Raw genomic sequence first — 21,198 nt, forward strand, 5'->3', positions numbered from 1 at the left:
AGGTGACAAGAAGCCTGTTCATATAAAATGACTGAAAATGAATAATAAACTAGGCAGAGGGAGAAGCAGCAGAAGCTGAGAAAGTATTATTTACTAAAAGGATATGTGAGTGCCCATTTGAGTGTATTTTTTGCTGCCACAAAGACTTACTGAACTGATTTCTTGCTGTGAATCTTGTAGGTGCTGCTGAAGAGGTCCCAGCTGGGCCTTCCCTGACTCCACACTCTCTTCCAACTCTGCTGTTTCTTGCTGTAGGAGACTTAGCTCTTCCCTAGCTTTGGCCAGCTCTTCTTCATAAGTGGAGATCTGTGATTCTTGACTAGTTAATTCAGCTTTCAGAGATGAGATCTATAACATGGAGGTGAATGAGAAGAAAGGGGAATTAAAAAAATGTTATTTGTTTCATAATGCAATATGTTTGTTTAGTTTACTATTTTGGTGTTTTTTTGATGCATGTTTTTTGTAGAAAAGGGCAATCAGGGGACCATTAGAGGAGAGTGGAAGGCACAAGGCACAGCTACCATACCTCCAACTAAAATTTGGGGGAAAAAAACATGAAGTGTCCCATTTCCCCTGTAATTTCTGGATGAAACATGCCCCATCTCCTTCATGTTCCCAAACTTCATGTTGACTAGACTGCCACCTAACAACAACAGTAACAACAACAAGAAGCAGAGAATGTTTCCATCTTAAACCAGCAAAAGCAACTAAGGAATAGACACAGGCAGCAGTAAACCGCCAGACTTTACCAGCTGGGCCTCCTCGGCACACTTCTTTCTGACTTCCTGCAGTTGCTCCTCCAGCTGGGCTTTCTGCTCATCCAGCCCATCAAGGAGTTCTTGTACTTGCTGTTTCTGGGCCTGTAGTTTTTGCAGGTTAGTATTCTCCCTTTGAACTTCATCTTGAAGATCCTGAAATACAGGAAAATTAACATATTTATTATCTTTGGAGGCAGGGGAAGGTTAACAATTTTTAAAAGCCTACCTTAAGGGAAAGTAAAGTCTCATTAACTATACTGTGTTGCTGGATTGGAGGACTCATAGCTTTAAATACAATCTTTACTTGAGGACTTCTTTCCTAGATTCCAGATTTAGAAATTCAGTTTGCTTACTCATATCCATCCTTGGATATATGATGGACTTCTCTAACATAACAAAAATAGAACTCCTAGCATTTTCTGCCCACCCCCCCCACCCCCACACCCATATCTGCTTTATCCTCCATCTTCCCCCTCTCAGTTTCTCTGGACAAAAAATACAGCATCTTCTTTGACTCTTCTCTTTCTCTCACATCTCACCTCTAATCTGTCAGCAAATCCTGTTGCTCCTTCCTTCAAAATATATTAAAAAAAAAAACTGGCCATGTTTTTCTTCAACCTTGGTCCAAGTCATTTTTCTCTCTCTCCTGGATTGCTGCCTTCTAACTGGCTTCCCCTTCTTCCACACATGCTACCTTTTGGTTTATTTTCAGCACAGCAGCCACTGTTAAAAACCTACGTCAGATGATGTCACTCCTCTACTCAAAACTCTGCACTGACTCCCCATCTTCCTTGCGGTAAAAACCCAAGTCTTTACAATGAGCCCACGTGATCCCATCTCCCAGCTTCGTTTCCTACTGCTCTCTCCCTTGCCCACTCTATTTCAGCCACACTGGCCTTACTGCTGCTTCTCAAACATGTCAGATATGCTCCCTTCTCAGGATCTTTCACTGATTATCCCCTCTCCCTAGAAAGTTCTTCTCCCAAGTATCCACATGCCTCAATCCCTCATCTCTTTGAAGTCTTTGCTCAACTGTTAGTTTCTCAGTGAGGCCTTCCTCACCACCACCTATCATCTCCCTCCACTGGTTCTCCTTCTTATATAGCATATAATTCTGTTTATTTTCTAGAACAGGTTTAATGAGATAATTCACATACCATACAATTCACCCATTTAAAGTGTACAAGTCAATGGTTTTTAGTATGTTTACAGAGTTGCACAACCATGACCACAACAATTTTAGAACACTTTTTGTCACTGCAAAAAGAAACCCCATGCCCATTAGCAAGTCACTCCCTATTTCTCTCCCAATCACCCCAGTGCTAGGCAACCACAATCTACTTTCATATCTATAGCTTTGTCTATTCTAGATATTTTGTATGAATAGAATCATACAACATGTTTTTTTTGTGACTGGCTTCTTTGCAACTTAGCATGTTTCCAAGTTACATTTGAGTTTGCATAAAATAATTAAATAGCTTTATGAGATACAATTTATACATACTATAAAATTTGCCCATTGTAAGTATATAATTAAGTTTTAGTAAATATATACAGCTGTGCAATGATCACCATGATCCAGTTTTATAACACTTCCATCACCTAAAAAGTTCCTTCATACCATTTTGGAGTCAATTCTCATCCCCAGTTCAAGCCCCAGGCAACCAATAATCTGCTTTCTGTTGCTATAATTTTACCTTTCATAGACAGTTCACATAAATAGAATCATATAATATGTAGTCTATTGTAATATGTAGTCCACTGTATTCTTACACCTAGTATAATATTTTGATATTCAGCCATGTTACTGCATGTATAAGCAGTTTGTTCCTTTTTATTGCTGAATAGTATTCCATTGTATGTACATACATTTGATGGACATTTAGATTGATCCCAGTTTTGGCCTACTATGAGTAATAGAACATATTTCCTTCTATTAGAATGTAAGCTCCATGAGTCCAGGGATATTTGCAAATTTTGTTCCCTGCTATATTCCCAGTTTCCAGTATTCAAGAGTACTCCATAACTATTTAGTGAATGATAAGTAACATCATAAAGATGTCAATTCTCTCCTAAATAATCTACACACTTCAATGAAAACCCTGACAAGATTTTCCAAGGAGCCTGACAAGCTGATTCTAAAACATATTTGGTAGAATAAAGAAAAAAACCAAAAACAGCATTATAAAATGTAAAAGGACACCCTATAAGACATTACAGATTACTGGAAAGCTAAAATAATTAAGATAGTTTGGTTTGATGCAAGGATAGACAAATAGATCAAAGGAAGAGAAAAAAGAATTTAGACACAGATCTAGACATATACAGAAAAAATAATGAGAACACATGACATTAAAACTGACTGGAGGAAAAGAGAACTAACTATTCAGTAAATGATGCTGGGCATGCCCATATGGCAAAAAGAAAAAAATTAAAATAAGTCTCTAAATCATACCAAACAGAAAAATAAATTCCAGGTATATTACAGACCTAATGTGAAAGACAAACTTTAAAATGTGCAGAAGAAAATACAGATCTCAGTGTAGGAAAGAATTCCTTAAAATAAAAAAAAAAAAAGATAAACCATTTTGAAAATGACATATCTATTTGTTCATCTATGTGCCAGACCTTATGCTTAATGATAAAGGATACAGAGATTTAAAAAAATACAATGGGAAATCTCTGTACTTTCTGCTTAATTTTTCTGTGGACCTAAAACTGCTGTAAAAAATAAACTCTATTTAAAAAAAAATACGAGGGCGTCTTGGGAGACAGATGAAAGCAACCTTGCCATTATCATTACCACTATGAAACACAGCAACAAAGATGGCCTAATTTACATATCCTCTGACAACTGGGGTTCCTCATCTGAACCAGAGAAAATCATTTGAGTGACTATTTTCCCAATTCTCCGAAGAATCGTAAATTACTAGTACCACTGCAGATGCACAGGAGAGGGGTTATTAATTCATTATTTATAAAGGATTCCATAGGGAATTAGGACTTGATCATCTCTAGGAAACACAGCTGAGAAAGAAGAATGGATTGATAACTCTACGGTATGTGTCTGCAGGAGGTGGGTAGAGATTTCGAAGAGGTGAGGTAAAGTTGTGAACACAAATTTCTAAAAGTAACAATACCTTTTAAGTAACATACTATTCAAAGACCCCAATGATCATTCATCAGAATAAGAATCTAAGAAAATAGAAGAAAAACTTATCAGAAGAAGGTCTCTGAATTATTGCGTGACATAAGAGACAGCATCATCATCATGATAGCAAACATTTTCAATGGGCCTTACATTATGCTAGGTCCTGTTACAGGCTTTTTATATATATTAACTCATTTATACCCCCCATACAACAAATCTATGAGGTAGATACTATTATTATTCACATTTTACACATGAGAAAACTGAGAAAAGTGGGAGATAGATGAGCAAGTAACTTGTTCAAAGTTATAGTTAGCAAGTGATGAATTCAAACAAGGTTTTGATTCCAGAGTCTAAGCTGTGCTATATACTATGCTATATACTGACTGTAGACTAAATGTTTCACACATGTGCCACTATTTTTAAAATATATGTAGATGCTTCTGTGATTAAATTAAGACACTGAACAATGCTTTTAATAATTGCTTTCTATCTTATATTTTCCTCAACCAACTGATTAATTTAAAAGTGCAACTACTACCATGCTGCTTTCCTTAAAAAATTCCCTTAAAAGAGCCAACACGATGATCATGAAAGACTCTTCTTGGGCTAACAGTCCATGAGTCTAGGTGATTATAGATTCATAATGGTGAGCTCTGCTAGTACTTTATTATCAACTTACCAGCATGCCTAAATGTTTCTTCATGCCTAAATTTTTAACCTTGCCTACACTGTTAACTGATTCATATTCAAAACGGAGATACAGCTTTAGATATGCACCTTGCACTGGCTCTCAATAAACACATGCTAGTTTTCGTTGTCCCTTCCTGATTCATAATTTTTTTGCCTTTGTTTCTTCCTATTTCAAATTTACAACTTTCTTAAAAGAAAAAATAACTCATTGTAAAAAGGAGATTTCTTTAATCACTCTGCTATTTTAAAAATACATGATGATTCCCTCTTATCTACAGGATAAAGTAAAACAAGATACCTTAAAACCTTCAATTCTGGGCCCCACATTATCCTTCCTCTTCTCCTTCCCTCTTTTCCTTATGTTCACCTGTGCCCCATCCTCAATAGACCCTCTTCTTTCTCCAATAGATAATATACTTCCATGTCCCTGTGCCTTTCCTACATCACCTGCTCTGCCTTGAATGCTCTTCCACATATTGCTATCTGGAAGCTCACTTTTCATTCTTCAAGGCCCAGCCAAATTTAATATCCTCTGACCCACCTTGAGGTTCCTTTACCTGTGCTCTTATAGCAGTTTGTACCGAACCTCTATTATCACACTTACAACACTGTATTATAGATAGCTCTAAATAATAAACTGCCGAAGGAAAAAGCCAATGCCTCAGCTTTCTTAGAGGTTCCACAATCTAGTACAATACCTTGCACATTCCAGACAATTAATTAGGCAATGACTTGTAACTATCACAAGGATTCTAGTATCTTGGAGAAACTACTGGGAAATGTGCCTGAGGCTGACAGGAAGGACTTTATGTTCTTTCAAAATACTACCGAAAGCTTCTTCTACATTTAAGCTACAGCAAAATATTAAAACTATCCTCTAACTGACCTATAATAAATGCATTTTGTTAAATTAAAATAATAGCTAAATTTCTATACTGATTAAATATTTGTATAGTGTATAGACCAAGACTGATTTACATTTAAAATTTCCAGGGACTTCCCAGGTGGAAGAAAGACTTCATACTTCCAATGCAGGGGATGAGGATTCGATTCCTGGTTGGGGAAATAAGATCCCACATCCCACGTGGCGCAATCAAAAACACAAAAAAATAAAATAAAATTTCCACTATATGGAAATAATCTTTACTGCTTTAGCATGTCAATGTGGCATGTATCTTTCTTCTGCTTTTAAATTTATGTATTTGGTTTTTTACATTTATATTATACACTATTCTTACTTTTCAGGAAGGCATAATAACAGCTTTGCTTCAACCCAGTAGCATGAAAAACTACATTGGTTTGAAAAATTCTCATAATTCAATTATAAAATATTTTGAAAGCTTGCCACTTGCAGATCTAAAGTAATTTTATATTTGGGAAAATAATAAAATTATTATATGGTTTATATATAACGATATGCTGATCCAAAAAGCATTTTTTAAGAAACGTTTAATAGGAATAGGAAAAATATGTTACTTATTCCTATCTTTGAATATTCTAGTCTCATTTTCTACCCTCTCCCGAACTCCAAAGAAAAATCTCAGACTTCACATCTCTAACAATATGTAGTCTTTATAAATAGATGTAATTTTGATGTCTCTACTTTCATTGTAAATCCAATTAAGAAAAATAAAATTTGCCTTAAAAGGGTTGTGTAATATAAGAAAACGTTTAGGACATCATGCTAATTTTTAAAAGTTAAATACAAAGGCATATATGCAGTATGATTGCAAATTAATATAAAGCTATCCACGCATAGTCACAGAAAATATAGCAAAATGTTAACAATGGCTCTCCCTGGAATGTGAAACTGTAGGGTTTCTTTCTTTTTATATATATATATATATATATTTTTTTTTTTTTTTTTTTTTTTTTTTGGCACACGGGCTTAGTTGCTCCGCGGCATGTGGGATCTTCCTGGAGCTGGGATCGAACCCGTGACCTCTGCATTGGCAGGCGGATTCTTAACCACTGCACCACCTAGGAAGCCCTATATTTTTTATTTTACAAGATTACTAGGGACCCATATTACTTTTATAATCAGAAAATGTCAAGTTTGCAGTTTTTTAAGTATCACAGATCTCTCATGGTTTCATACCAATATAAAAATATCCTGATGTAACTGAATTTTTATTTAAGAACTCCCAATAGAAGGATTGATGCTGGTTTCCTTTAATAAAATGAACCAGATTTCAAAACTTTTATTTTTAGTGAGTCACTTTAAACGCACCCCTAGAAGACAGGCTTATGCAAGAGGAAAGGGAATAAACAAGCCAATATAATATTTACTCATTCTTGCTCTTTCTCTTCCAAAGAGCAAACACATTGACTCAAATTTCCCAACCTCGCTTCTTAACTACAGTAAAAATCCACATAGTAGCACAAAAGTACAGGCCTTAAGAGAAAGGTTATTGAGAAAAATGCCTCACATTAGTGACATATTTTAAGCTGGATAGATGTCCATATTAAAATTAATTATAATGAATGTTTCTCCATGTCTATTCTAAATATGAAAAAGATCTCTAAAAAAATTCCAACACTAATTCACACACACAAAGATCTTTTTCTGTAAGCAAACAAAATTATTAAAATGCACAAAATCAAAATCAACAGATGCAAACATACATGCTAACAAGAATAAGAAGCAAATTTCACTGTCAAATTACTTGGTAAGGCTACCACCATTGTAATGCAATTTTCACAACAATTTCAATATCCAAACATACTTGGCTATTCTATTTTGGTACAGATTTGCTTATCCCAAGACTAAGTGAAGGCAACAGATGTACATCGCCTTCCCTGCCTCCACCTCCTGCCCACCCTTGACCAGGCAGCAGCAGGTTCTCTTAGCAAACAGTGTCTTCCACTAAACTAGGATAATTTTCTTTTAATCTTCAGGTAGCCCTTTGGGAAAATCCTCTCCTGAATTAGTGTGCGACCTCAGTTACTATCAAATGCCATCTCATCAAGTGAGTGACTAAAGACATTTGCAGATGCCTTCCTAGTTACACTCTATTTTCCATGACCATGCTCTGCTTGCTCACCTGTGCCATCAACAACAAAAGAAAAGAGGACAGCAGCAACTAGAAACTGATAAGGATAAAGTGAACAAGACCTCTGTAGTGCATTGCCAAGGTTTGTTTTAGAAAAATACCAAGCAAGCCACATCCAAGGTTCCTCATCCAGGAATGAAGGGATCCTTGAGCTGGGATCTTGGCTTTATCTAAAAATAAATTTCAAGGAAAGTGGCCTATTTCCTAGAAATCACACAAGTTAAAGAAAATGACAAACTTGTCTCCATTCCTCCATATCCCCTGAAGTGCTACAGAGGGTAGTGGAAACAAAATATAAACAAATATATAAAAAATTCTCAGCTATATTTAAGAATAAAATAACTCACTTTAGCAACCCAAGCCAGTCGTACCACTAAAGAAGTAAATCTATGAAACATGAGTACATCTGCATCTGTTTCATATACAGAGTAAAAAATAAACAAAAGGACACTAATTTATGAATAAAACACTTACTTAAGAAAAACCCCAAACCATATATACAGTATATCTATACTTGTACACTAGTATATTCATACTTGAAGAATTATTAAAGAGAATAAGGGAATTTTAAGTATTTTGGTAATCTTACAGAAAATGCTACATAACTGATTAAAAAAATTCTACAGACTAATCCAAAACTAGAAAGAATCAGGTATATTCGTTATGTTGGCCTAATTCTCAAAATGGAAGTTATAGGAATATTCTTAATATAAAAAAGTATCAACTACAGAGCAAGATATTTAAGTTAAAGATCAGAAAGGGAGTCTATTAAACCAGGGTAGGTGTTAGAAAACCTTACTAAGAGCCTGCCTTTATTTCTCAATCATGTGCTTCCCAGCATGTTCTAAGAACATAATCTATCGCCAGGAAAAGAATGATGAGCTCATGTATCTAATTTTATTTCTACCCAGAATAAGTCATCCTTCTTCATCTAGGGAAAAAAACATGGGCAATTACTATAAACTACTAAATCTTTACTGATACAGTTTAAATAACTGGGAACTTCTCTCTCATGAAGGTAGTATGAACAATATGGAAAAGTCTGACTCTTCATGATACCAACTGTGCTCCCAATCCTTTCTGCCTGTGGTTTCTGGGTGTGTCTTGGCCTATTTTTAATTTCATGCTCAAAACGGAAGTTTATTCATTTCTACTGTCAAATAGCGTCCTTAAATTTACCTCCATCTAAGAATATATTACCATATATAATGAAAGATATGATCCAGGGTACAATTTTTAAGGCGCTAACAATATAGGCTGTAAGATATTAGTATCTATATACCTACACATTAAACTAGTACAATAATGTGACATGCTGGACATGCCATTTAAGTGTATACACACTCCTCTCTGAGTTCCAACACAAGAAAGACAGCTATAGACTGAAGGGACAGAGAAGGCAAAGTTTAGAGAAGTGAATTTGAGCTGGACTTTAAAGATGGGCACAATTCACACAGGCAGGGAGGTAGGGAACATTCTAGATTGCAACAACAAAAGGTATAAGGGTGGGAACAAAAGAGAGCATGTGTATGGCGCACAGTTCAGAGGCAGGCAATCAACAAATAAGTAGTACAAGAGGATGGCCTATAATCCTTTTTCCCACTTCCAATATACCCATGAGGATGACATCCTCCCGTTATTAACCGTGGCAGTGGGCAGCAGTAAAGATCTTCACATCTGAGAGTCATAATTACTAAAATTGGTTTAGGAAGAAAGGCAGGAGGTGGATGGAGTAAGCACTTACAACTGACTTCAAAATTTCAGATGTTAGGTGATAGGGGTGGCAGTAGTGAGAAAGAAAAACACTGACAGAAACTTGAAGTCAATTTTTTTTTTCAACAAGACGAGGCTCATTTTAGATATACTGGCTTTGAAAGGATAAACCTCAAAATGCCTAACTGGAGGTGTGAGGCTAGCACTCAAGAGAACTGAGGGATTGGGCAAATATTTGTGAGTCACCAGTATATGGATGACAGGGGGTATGGAAAAGGGAGGAAAGAGGGGGTTGGAATGTGTCTGTCAGTCCCTGGCAAAGGTAACAGAAACAAAAGGTCAAAGTGGTAGGGCTATGAATATCTAGGAGAATGCAACCCAAGAAATCAGTAGCCAATGCAGGAAAGACCAATGGATTTGGCCTTAAGATTATTCTTGGTCCTGGGGAGATAAATTAAGCAGAATGGTATGGGTGAACAGGAAACTAAGTAGGGTTACTGAAAGGCTAGGAAGGGGGAAAAGGGCCACACAGAGCGACAAAAACAGAGAATAGGCTGGTAGCTAAAGTGACAGCAACAACAACAAAAAAGGTATTTTCAAATTGGTTAGTCCCTTATGCAGATAGCCTTACCTGAAGACAGAAGTCAGAGAAGAAAAAGCATGATGATGGAGAGTAGCAGAGATGACAGTAAGATACAGCACACCACTACTACTTGAAACACAGACCAAACTCTCACTCTGCGCCAATCACTCTGAGGCATTCTACATGCATTATATAATTTCAGTCTAACAGCAAACTCTGGTATTTTTATTATCCCATGTTACAGAAGAGAAAACTAATGTGCAGAGTGGTTAAACTTCTTCTTTAGGATCCCAAAACTCAGAAGAGCCAGAATCAGGAACTGAATTAAATTTGTCTGATACCAAGTCGTTCCTATAAACTTCTATGCAAAACTGAAGAAAGCATACCTATGAGGGTGAATTCCTAAATATTTGTTGACTACCCTGAAGAAAATTTTTAATAAAACTTGTACATATGCAGTTTAAGGTAGGAAAGAATGTGGGTCTACCCTCTCCCTGTAACAACAACAAAAAGCTCAAACCATAAACATTTGAGATAGAACAGCCTTTTACCCTTGGATCATTCTGGGCCTAATTTCTTCACAGAACTTAACAAACCAGCAACGTACCTCATATGAGTTAACACAGTGATCATCTCATGACATAAAATAGGAAGTTAATTGTTGGTTTGCTCTTCAAGAAAAAAAACCTGAACTGTAAGTTTTCAAGATGGTACGTCATGGGAATAGAAGCAGGAGACAAATATGTAGAAATCAATTACATAGCAGTTTTTCTAATTTAACTGAATTAGGAAGACTATATAAATGCTAAAGAAAAAACTAGTCTTTTGGCACTTTGGTCACATGTAAAAGAGGCTTTGAAAGTTTGGTTTCTGCGCTTTTGAGATATGAGCTCATAAAATTACTATCTGTGACTTTATAAACATGGAGAAAAGCAAGAATACTCAGAAAAGCCAAGTTTGGATTAGGCAGAAAGACGTTTATTGATGGGTCAATATTCCTTTACTTCTCCCTTGATGTCTTCATTTTGGCATCTTTCATTAGCACCTACATTAGAAAGTGGGGTCAGAAAGAAGTAGTGAAGTTCTTTGATTCTGATAGTTATTAATAAGCTCTAAACTGTCTTTTGCCAGAGAAATTAGAAAATAAGCACTAGGAGTTCGTTAGTTACAGATCTTAATTATTCATGTTATTCCTAGTCTGTGCCTCATTACCAATGGCTACATCAGAGTTAACTCAATAGGTATATACTTATTACCACTTTCGGGTAAGTTGTCCTGCTTCAGAAAATTGAAAATAATCACTAAAATGAAAAGTTTTAATTACTTGTAGATGTCAATTATCCATGTCATTCTTAGTCTAGTATCTCATTACCATGGACAATACAAAGATACCTGTATTGGGGTGGAATGAGTAATGAAAATCTACTAATGCAAAGCTTCAATCTTATGTTTTTTTTTTCAATGAACTTGCATGTTCAACCATAAGAACTTGGCCTGCACTAACCATGCTCCAAGATATCTTTTACTTAGAGCACTTAATGCAAGAAAATTCAACAATTTAGACTTCCTCTGCCAAGCACACATTTTGGATTCAGCAAAGTTTAAGGTTTAACATATACCTTACCATCACCACTAAGTAAAAGAAGGACAAGCATATAACAAAGAAATTTTTACTGACAACAAAACTTCTATAAATGTAAGAAATCAAGTATTCAAGGGTAGCCAATTTAGCCTGAAAAGAACAATGTAAATTTTAGTGTTCTCCCAAAGCTGCTATTTAAAATTCACATCCTCAAAAGATGTGATAGTGAAAAAACATAGTTAGATGTACACAAATAAAAAAAATTGTCTACTGCAAAAACCTTTGTACTTTGAAACATTATCTGGCTAAATTCAGAAGCTGTCCAATATTATGTCAGTAACTATATCTATCTCTTCAGATTGAGAAAACTTTTGTAGATTTTATCTTCCATGCTTAAGCTATTTTCAGCAATAACTGCTTAATGTCTATGATTCTTTTGCATTTCTTAAGAAGCTCAAAAATTGCACAGAAATAATGTAATTGAGGTAACCATTTCATATCTCACTACCACAAAGAGAAATATACTAGTGATGATCTCTTAACTTTGTATCACCTTTAGGAAAATTCCAGTACATATAGTAAATACAATAATAGAATCAACTTCAGAAGTCTCTCTCTCTGGCTTCTTCCTCAGCCCCTCAGTAAATCATTCTCCCCACCCTAGCATGGTCCACCTGTCGGACAATCTCTGGTGAATGTGCTACATCAAAACAAAATAATGGACCTAACAATTTTAGAGCTTTTGCCCATTTAAAACTATCAGGGCAAGGAAATCCAACATACAAGTAACATGTTAAGAAATGCCCATCCATGAGCTCTTACTGGCAAGTGCTACCAGTGCTTTGACAACCAACCTCCTATATGTGTTGGTGCAGCATTTAAGAAATGGTGCCCCAATAATATGGTCACATGCGTTGCTATTTGCTCCAAACGCAACACTGTCCAATCTTCTACATTTTTAATGTTTGAAATGCCTCTTTTGCGTCATTTCTCAGTCAGAAAGTGAGGTTTTACTGTCTTTTCTACTTGTAAAATGAAGCTACTTAGCACTTAGTGAAAATGAATTAAATCTCTTTATGCCAAAGTTTAAGATATTCTGGCTGCTAAACAAGTTATAAAATGCTATTTTAAATTGTTTCATATCATTTCCCACTCTAACAATATTATGAGAGACAGTCCTTTAAAATACCAGGTCTCCCAGCTAACAAAATCTCATACCCATGAAAAAGCAATCTGCGTTTTCATGATGATGAAGACGATGATCTCACTCATTCAGTTTTCCTGGTGTCATAATATTTATATCATAAGTCATTCAAGCTTACCTTTAAGGATATAATATGTAGATAAATGTCATCTTAAAAATACTTTTAAAACTAGAAATTTATGCTGAAGAATACTGCTTTATCATTGTAGTGTAATCTGTGCAGGCCAGAATTAGGAGAAAAATAATCATTTCACAAAAGATAAAGATTTATATCACATAAATAATAGGCATTCCCTTGACCTACTCATCAATACCACAATCATCACATAGTAAATGACCCCATACATTAAAATGAATCCTCCTAAATCAGAAATGGAATACTGAATTTTACAGTTCACATACCTGAACCTCGCTTGTTCTCTGTTTAATAGCATCTTCTTTCTCCTTAAGGTCCTGTTCCACATTATTCTTTTCCCTAGAAGACCAGCAAACAATGCAAGAATATTTGAGAACATCAGCTACAGCCGGTATGGTTATCCAGCCTCCTAATCCTGAATCGCTTTTTAAATACATTGTGAAACATTCAATTTTTAAATGAAGGGCAGATTTTTCTACCCTCTTTTAATTATTTATGGAAGAGAAATCAATATAAGCTCTGTTTGTAAAAAAAAAAAAATCGCTTTCGCACTAAAATGTGGTGAAAAGAGAATAGATTAAAAAAGGAAGAGGAGAAAAATAATCAATGAAACACTCAGGTTTCACTGATCTCACTGTTGCTATGGAAATGCTGTCCAACCAAAATTGCTGGTGAAAAAAAGGAGGGGTTGCATCAGCTCTGTAAGCTTAACCCTTAAGTACCACTGTCAAATAAAATGAAAATGGCTAATAGAAACAGTCAACAATATTAGGGAAAAGGACATTTACTGAAGTGTTAATATCCTCTTAAATCACTTGTGTGCACCAATTTTAGAATGAAACAACAGAGAAAATAGAAAAAGATTGTCAATACACAGGCCATTTGCTCTATTAAATACCACATCTGCTCAAAAGCTATTTTAGGACCACCTATAAATACCAATTGATCAAATATACAAGACAATGTACACTAAGTAAAAAAAGAATCACAGTAGCATTTCTCTCTTTCTACTCTTCAGGCCAAACGTGTTAGGATCCACTTTACTCTGAAACATCATTATCTAAATTCTTATATGCTTCCATCAGAGCTGGATTCCTAATGAGTGAATCCTAAGCAACCTTAGATTCAGAATTACAAAACAGAACTATTTTTTTTTGACATAATAAATTTAAATGCCCATTTGTACTGAAATCCCATCCCCACCCCCCACTGCCACTGTTCCCTTCACTTTCTTTTTCCACAAAATGAGAGGAAAAAGCCACAGAATTCTGCAGCAATACATCTTTGGGGTGAGGGAAAAGTAAAAGAAGGCAACATGAAGAAGGGAGGATGCCATTCAAGAAGTCCTTCAGATTAGTACTGTGGAGTTTCTTCTTAGAGCTTCATGACTATATTTCAGTTTCATCCCAGACATAACCCAAGCAGAGGCTCAGGTTCCATTAAGCTGAAGCATAAAGTAAAGTAAGAAAATTATAGCAAAGGAGATACTTAAGGGACAACTACATGCTACATTTATATTTCTCACCTTTTTGAGCTGAGATTTTAAATGTAGACAAAAATCAACTGTTTTGGATATGTAGGTGTAATGCTCTTAAGATTTGTATGGGAGGGAAAAAGCACAAAAATTAAGCTATTTGTATACTGTTACTTTTAAATACTTGAGATGGCCAAGGAGCTCACTAACCGTTTGTCAGATGGGTCAAAATGTGTGTCAAGATGTCATGGAGATTTTAAACAGCCCGTTACTCCCATACTTCAATCTACTTATTACGCAAAGGTCATTCCCCACTTCTAATCCTTATAAAATTAGGTGAAATTGAAAACTAGAAAAACACAGGAAGAAAAATCTAAATACACTCCACAAATTTCGCAAGTGCAATCTTGGAAATTTTTTCTTTCCTCCTTGTGTGAGCAGAAGAGTGTTTTCAGTCCTACTGCAGCATGTCAAAGATCAGTCACATGAAACACTAGCCTCCTCCCCCTTCATCCCAAATCCTCAGAGGCATTCCATACAAGGTCAATATCAACTCAGCTCCTCCTTTCTGACAGTAGATAATAACAAAAATAGAAAACGCAACATGGTATCACAGACCAAAACTGAACACACTAATGTGCATGTTTGTATTCAATCCTTTCTTGCTCTGCTGCCGATAATTGCTGTTACTGACTGTGTCTGCTCAGAAGATGAGGTGTGCATGCAGGAAGAAGGTAGTGAGCTGACTTAACACAGCCAAGGCACAAGAATGCGAGAGCAAAAGAAGGAGGCTCACACAGTGAAAAAAGAAAACACACTACAAAGGACTCTCAGCTCTAACCAGCAAACAGTCTATGTTTGGGTAAATGGAGGAAACCTGGATGGTACAAATTTCTCTTCATAATTTTGGGTGTGGGAGGGGTGGGGAGTGGTGGTGATGTCAAACATCCTGAAGACCATTCTCAACTAAATAAAACACGGGAATCTTTAGCAATTAATTTCTCTTAGCCTGAGATCAATTAAATTTAACTTTCAATCCACTTTTATCTAGTAAAATTCTGTCTCATAATAAGTCCCTTTATTATCAAAACCAAGTAGTATAACATAATTATTAAACAGAAAACTTTAAAAATAATAAAATGACCAGTTATATTACTTTCTAGAAAAAACTCTATGAACAAAAATCTCTTATAAACCTGACTGAAAATCAAATAATTTTCTCATTAATTTAGATTATAATTTCAGAGATACCAAACTGTTATTCTGTGGTATTCCATAGAGTCTTAACCTAGATAGCTATCCTTCTAATTTCAAGCAAGTAAAAATATCTAAACACACATTTAGGTACACTAACGATGGTTGGCCATATTCCTTACATTCTCATATCTTTCAAACAACCTGTATATTTTTCTAAAGGTGATGGACACATAGTCAATACAAGAATATCCAAGCATTCTGTTTAACATCAGTAATTTAAAATTTTAATTCTTTTCAAGATTCTGTGCCACAATAAGACATTCAGATGAGGTTTCCTAAGGAGACCCCCAATACATGTGGATACGACGACATAATATATACTTCAGAGACAGGTGTGTGAGCATTTTGCCACTGATCTTGGACATCAGGAAAAGCTATTGCCTTCACCTTAACATCTAGAAAAGGGAAATGATCCTATACACCCTCCATTTTAGACTCTCTCTCTGGCCCCATTCACTCCCAAGATGATAGTGCATCCTGAGGAATCCACAAATACCAAAGCTATTAGGAAAGGCCAGAGAAAGAGCTCCTTGGTTTTCCAAAGGTTGAATGTTCGGATTCCGTGGAACCTAGTATCTGAACCAGCAAGAAAAGCAAAGTCCAAGCTAAGCTTTCAGAAGCCTAAAGTTGATAACTATATAAACCTACTATCAAGTAGTCAAAAACCACTTGCAAGACTGGAGACTAGGATTCTAATCTTCTCTACCATGAAATGGTTTTTCTGACTCTGAATAGATCACATAACTATTCAGAGCTTCAGTATTATTTTTCACTCTGAAGATGCTGATATCTCTACCATCTTAAGATTTATGAAATAAAATGTACAAGATATCATGTAATTAAGAAAAAAGCAGGCTTTGAGCCTATGTTATGACTTTGTTTTACTCATAATATTAACACTACTTAGAATTTTAAATAATATTGATGGAGTAATTTTTAAATTTGTTAAAAGGAATTATGGGGTACAAGAAAGTTTATAAAACACTGACCTTGTCTAAATATTCAAAATAACTGCTGTCTACTTTTAGAAACTCATCATATGGTTTTCAAAGCATAAGACTTGGAGTAAAATAGTCCAGAATTCAAATACTGCCTCCATCACAGGTCATCTTTATTAAATTACTGCAGCAACAGCTATTTGTTCTGGTTGACCCTCCCTTCTCCTAGGACTCAGCAATCTTTCTTTCAGGAGACTGCTCCTCTCTCCCTATTATCTTTCTACCCATATAGTTTAAGTAGAAGATGCCAACTTTTTACAGACTCAACCTCTCTGAGTAATAACTGGCCAGGGATTAGCTCCTGACCAAAGCTTAATCAGTCACAGCTTTCCACCTCATGATCACAGGGATTACCTCAAGATTTGGCCCATGATCAAAGTCAAGGTAGTTAAAATCTTTATCTAGGATGCCTTTATTTGGAATTAATGGAAAACCACTATTATCACTACATATCTGTTACTATTATTACTACTACTACTACTAACAAGTATTGAAACTAGCACTTATTAAGCATTTACTACATGACAGGTGTTACGTGATAAGCACTTGACATGGATTATCTCATTCATTCTTAAGAAAAATCATTCCTGTGAAATGATGAAGATGGGCAATGTGAGTCTAGGTGTTGTTGGCATTTGTTGTTTCTATCTAAAGAATAATAAAATTTTCATACAAAGAAGCTGAGATGAAAGGCAGGGAGACAGAGGAATTTGGAGGAAGGGCTTAACCCCTGGCTCCTATCACCCTTTGCGATAGTTTTATGCATTAAGTTGGCTAGGCCATGGTACCCAAATATTTGGTCAAACGCCAATCTGGATGTTGCTGTAGAGGCTTTTTTTTTTTTTAAGATAAAATCAACATTTAAATCAGTAGACTCTGAGTAAAGTAGATACCCTCCACAGTGTGGTGGGTCTCACCCAATAGTTTAATGCCAGAAGAGAAAAAAACTGAGGTTTCCCCAAGGAAGAGACAATTCTATTGCCAAACTGTCTTCAGACTTGAGCTACAACATCAACTTTTGCCTGAGTCTCCAGCTTATCAGCCTCTTCTACAGATTTTAGACTTGCCAGCTCCACAACTGTGTGAGCCAATTCCTTAAAGTAAACTGAAGATAATTTCTACCTTTCATATCATACGTGAAGATTGTTGTGAGGAGTAAAAAAGAGAATACACAATGGTACCCAATATATCCTTATGCAACTTTAAGACCTACCTATTGATTTAACAAATACTGAATTCTACTACATACCTGTCACTGTATTACACTTTAGTGATACAAAAAACAATGAGACAGATACTTGCCCATTAAGTGTATGTGAGGGGTTGAGCAGGAGAACATAAAAAGATAATTGCAATGCAGTGTACTGGGTGCTACAACAGGTGAGTACAAGGTGCTGTGGGGACATAGAAAATGGGTACCTGACTCTGGAGAGGGTCTGAAAAGGCTTCCTTGGTATCAGTGAAGGCAGAATCATGAATTGCAAAAATAAGCTATGTGGACAGTAAGTGGTATATATATCATCTGGTATTTCAACAGAAATTATTCCAGCCTAGGGATGCTTTGTGAAGGAGATCCTTGAAGACTCAGTTAAGATGAGACTTCAGTGAAGCCTTGAAGGAAAGAATCAATCTTGGGTAGAAAAATGGCATTTCAAATGCAAGGGAGAGCTAATGCACGAAAGCAAAGAGGATGATAGCAAAATGGCAGACTAAGAGGTAAACCAAGAAGAAAACTTCCCAAATTTAATGAAATACACAAATCTATAACCCAAGAAGCTCAATAAATCAAACTGCTGAAAGACAAGGACAGAATTCTGAAAGCAGTAAGGAAGAAAAGACTTTTCATGTACATGGGATCGGAAACAAGGTTATCAGTGGATTTCTCAGCAGAAACCTTGAAGGCCAGAATGCAGTGGGATGACGTATTTAAAATGCTGAAAGGAAAAAGAAACTGTCAACTGAAAATCTGGCAAAACTGTCCTTCAAAAATGAGGGAGAAATTAAGATATTCCCAGATAAACAAAAGCTGAGGACTTCATTACCATTAGACTTGTGCTATAAGAGATGCTAAAGGGAACCCTTTAGATTGAAATGAAAGGATGCTACTAGACAGTAACTTGAAGCCATATGAAGATATAAAGATCTCCAGTGAAGGTAGATACATGGACAAAACCAAAAACTAGTATTATTGTAATTTGGTTTACAACTCCCCTTTGTATTTTCTGTAAGATTTAAAAGACAAATGCATAAAAAATAACTATAAAGCTATGTTAGTGGATACACGATGTATAAAGATGTAATTTATGACATTTGCAACATAAAGTGGAAGGGAAAGAGTTTATAGAAGTAGGGTTTTGTATACAATCAAAGTTATGTTGATATCAGGCCCAATTAAATCATTCAGTTTGGAATGACAAAGTTCTGGAGATGAACAGTGGTGACAGCTGCGTAACAACATAAATACACCCATGCCACTGATCTGTGTGCTTAAAAATGGCTAAAATGGTCAACTTTATGCTATGTATATTTTACCACAGTAAAAAAAATTATAAAAGAGAAAGCACAGAGGTGAGAAAACTCTAGATAGCAGACTAATTTATCTAAGATGGAGGGTTTGTATGTGGTACATAAAGCTGGAAAGGCAGATAAGAGTAAGATTACAGAAGCACTTCAGTACTAGGTAAAGACACATAGACTTTTAATATACAGGCAATGGGAGTCCCTAAAGATTTCTGAGCTGTGCTTTTTTTTTAAACTCTGAATGGCATTATTTAACAACATAGCTCTTCTTTCTCTGCGGGCTTCTGCTCTGTTGGGGAAAAGAGGAAGCAGAGGCTCTTATTACTGAGAAAGCTGATGACAATTGCTAGAAAGACAACAGAACACTCTGACTCTGCTTATCTTGGGAACTGTCAGAAGTCTTGAGCTAGATTCGAGTAACAACTACAGACAGCTGATAAAGAAGTCTTGGCTCGTAATTCAAACCAGTCTGAAAGTTAGATGGTCTTTCACTCTAAGAAATCATATTTAGTTGATAAAAAAAGTTTGAGAGTAAAGACACTGATTTGTATCTTAAGTTTTAAATTTCTCTTTACCTTAAATATGTAATCATTATATGACTGTATTATTTCGTTCTTTCAACAAATAGCTATTCAATATCTACTATATGCCAAACAAGATCAAACTAGGGCCCCTACTTACAGTTTGCTAGGAAAACAAACACAGCCATTAATTATAAAACTGTCAAGATAATCACTTAAAAGTTTAAATGCATTTGGTCCTATGGGAAAAACTAAACTTCTTAGTTCTAAGAGGCTGGCTTTTTTAGTGAGCTTTAGTTTTGAAAAATAAGTCCGAATATATTCATGGGCATGAATTGTTGAAAGGAAAGCCTAACTGGAATCAGGAAAAAACACAAACTTTGGGGTGTGGCTCACATGACCACTGCCCTGTCAGTGGCAGCATCCAAAATTTGATAGTTCATTTTTTAAAAGGAGAAATGAAATTTTATTTTGCAAACCCCAAATAATTAATTTATTCTACTTACCTAGCAGGACAAAATGAGATGAAAAAACTCAAAGAAAAAATGTAAGACTAGGATTTAGTTTTCTTGATTAAAAAAAAGGGGGGATAATAAAGTTGATGGGGATGACTAATTTATATTACATCTAGAAACACTTCAGCACAACGTCTACCACACAGCAAGTGCTTAGTAAACGTCAGCTATCATCATCATCATCATACAATTCACTAGCATAAAACTACAACATTTACTGGCTTTTTGGAAAGTTGTAATCAAGCATCCAGAGTGATGGCAGTTAGGACTTAAATATGTTGATAGAGACTGACTCCTAAATCCTTCAGGAGCTGAAATTTCTTGATGTTTTTATTTCTCAAAGACAAACTGAAACATTCTAAAAAGCATTGCTCTCTTAAAAGAGGTTAAGTGCACCTTAATAAGCTACCAGTGCCACAAAATAATGCAAGTGAATAAAATGCAATTTTTATAGAAAGCAACTGATTCTGACCAGAGCAGTCCAAGAGAAATATAAGCCACACATGTAATTTTAAATGATCTCATAGCTATATATTAAAAGTAAAAAGAAACAGGTGGAATTTATTTTAAAGTTTTATTTAATCCAAGATATCCAAAATATTTACATTCTTTCTTTGAAATCCAGTATATTTTATACTACTAGCACATCTTAATTTGGATTAGCCATATTTCAAGTGCTCAATAGCCACATGTGGCTAGGGGCTGCTGTATTAGCAGACTCAAACTTGAGCAAGGAGGGCTTCAAATAAAGGAAGTCTCCCTAAGCAGAGGTTTTAAATGATGAGCCATTTACTTTACGTGGAAACAAATTAAGGTGCCTCTTTATCACCAAACGCACGCTACAACCTAGAGCTTCACTTAATCAGTAATGCCATTGCTGAGGTAGTCACAATTGAGACCTTCTAGTATCAGTACCACAGGGACAAAAATAGATTAGGTTGGATTTTATAAGCAAAAGAATTCCAGATTTGGCAGTATAAGCTATGCTCTCTCCAGGCTAATGTTTTCTCACAGTATTTGAACTGAACTAAACCAAAAAC

The 21,198-nt window shown here is 35.6% G+C and overlaps 1 protein-coding gene across 5 annotated transcripts in view; it reads right to left on the reverse strand.

The window, feature by feature from the left end:
• EPS15 (epidermal growth factor receptor pathway substrate 15) overlaps window positions 1-21,198 on the reverse strand; it is a 147,198-nt gene that overhangs the window by 39,722 nt on the left and 86,278 nt on the right. For all 5 annotated transcript variants that reach the window (XM_057710566.1, XM_057710563.1, XM_057710564.1 and 2 more), the window contains 3 exons: window positions 13,140-13,212; window positions 750-911; window positions 151-348 (listed from right to left, as the gene is read on the reverse strand). In XM_057710566.1, the coding sequence (XP_057566549.1) occupies window positions 151-348; window positions 750-911; window positions 13,140-13,212 (433 nt within the window). The remainder of the gene's footprint in view (window positions 1-150; window positions 349-749; window positions 912-13,139; window positions 13,213-21,198) is intronic.

This window comes from Hippopotamus amphibius, chromosome 1 (genome assembly GCF_030028045.1).
Source record: "Hippopotamus amphibius kiboko isolate mHipAmp2 chromosome 1, mHipAmp2.hap2, whole genome shotgun sequence".
In the NCBI taxonomy this organism is placed as follows: domain Eukaryota; kingdom Metazoa; phylum Chordata; class Mammalia; order Artiodactyla; family Hippopotamidae; genus Hippopotamus; species Hippopotamus amphibius.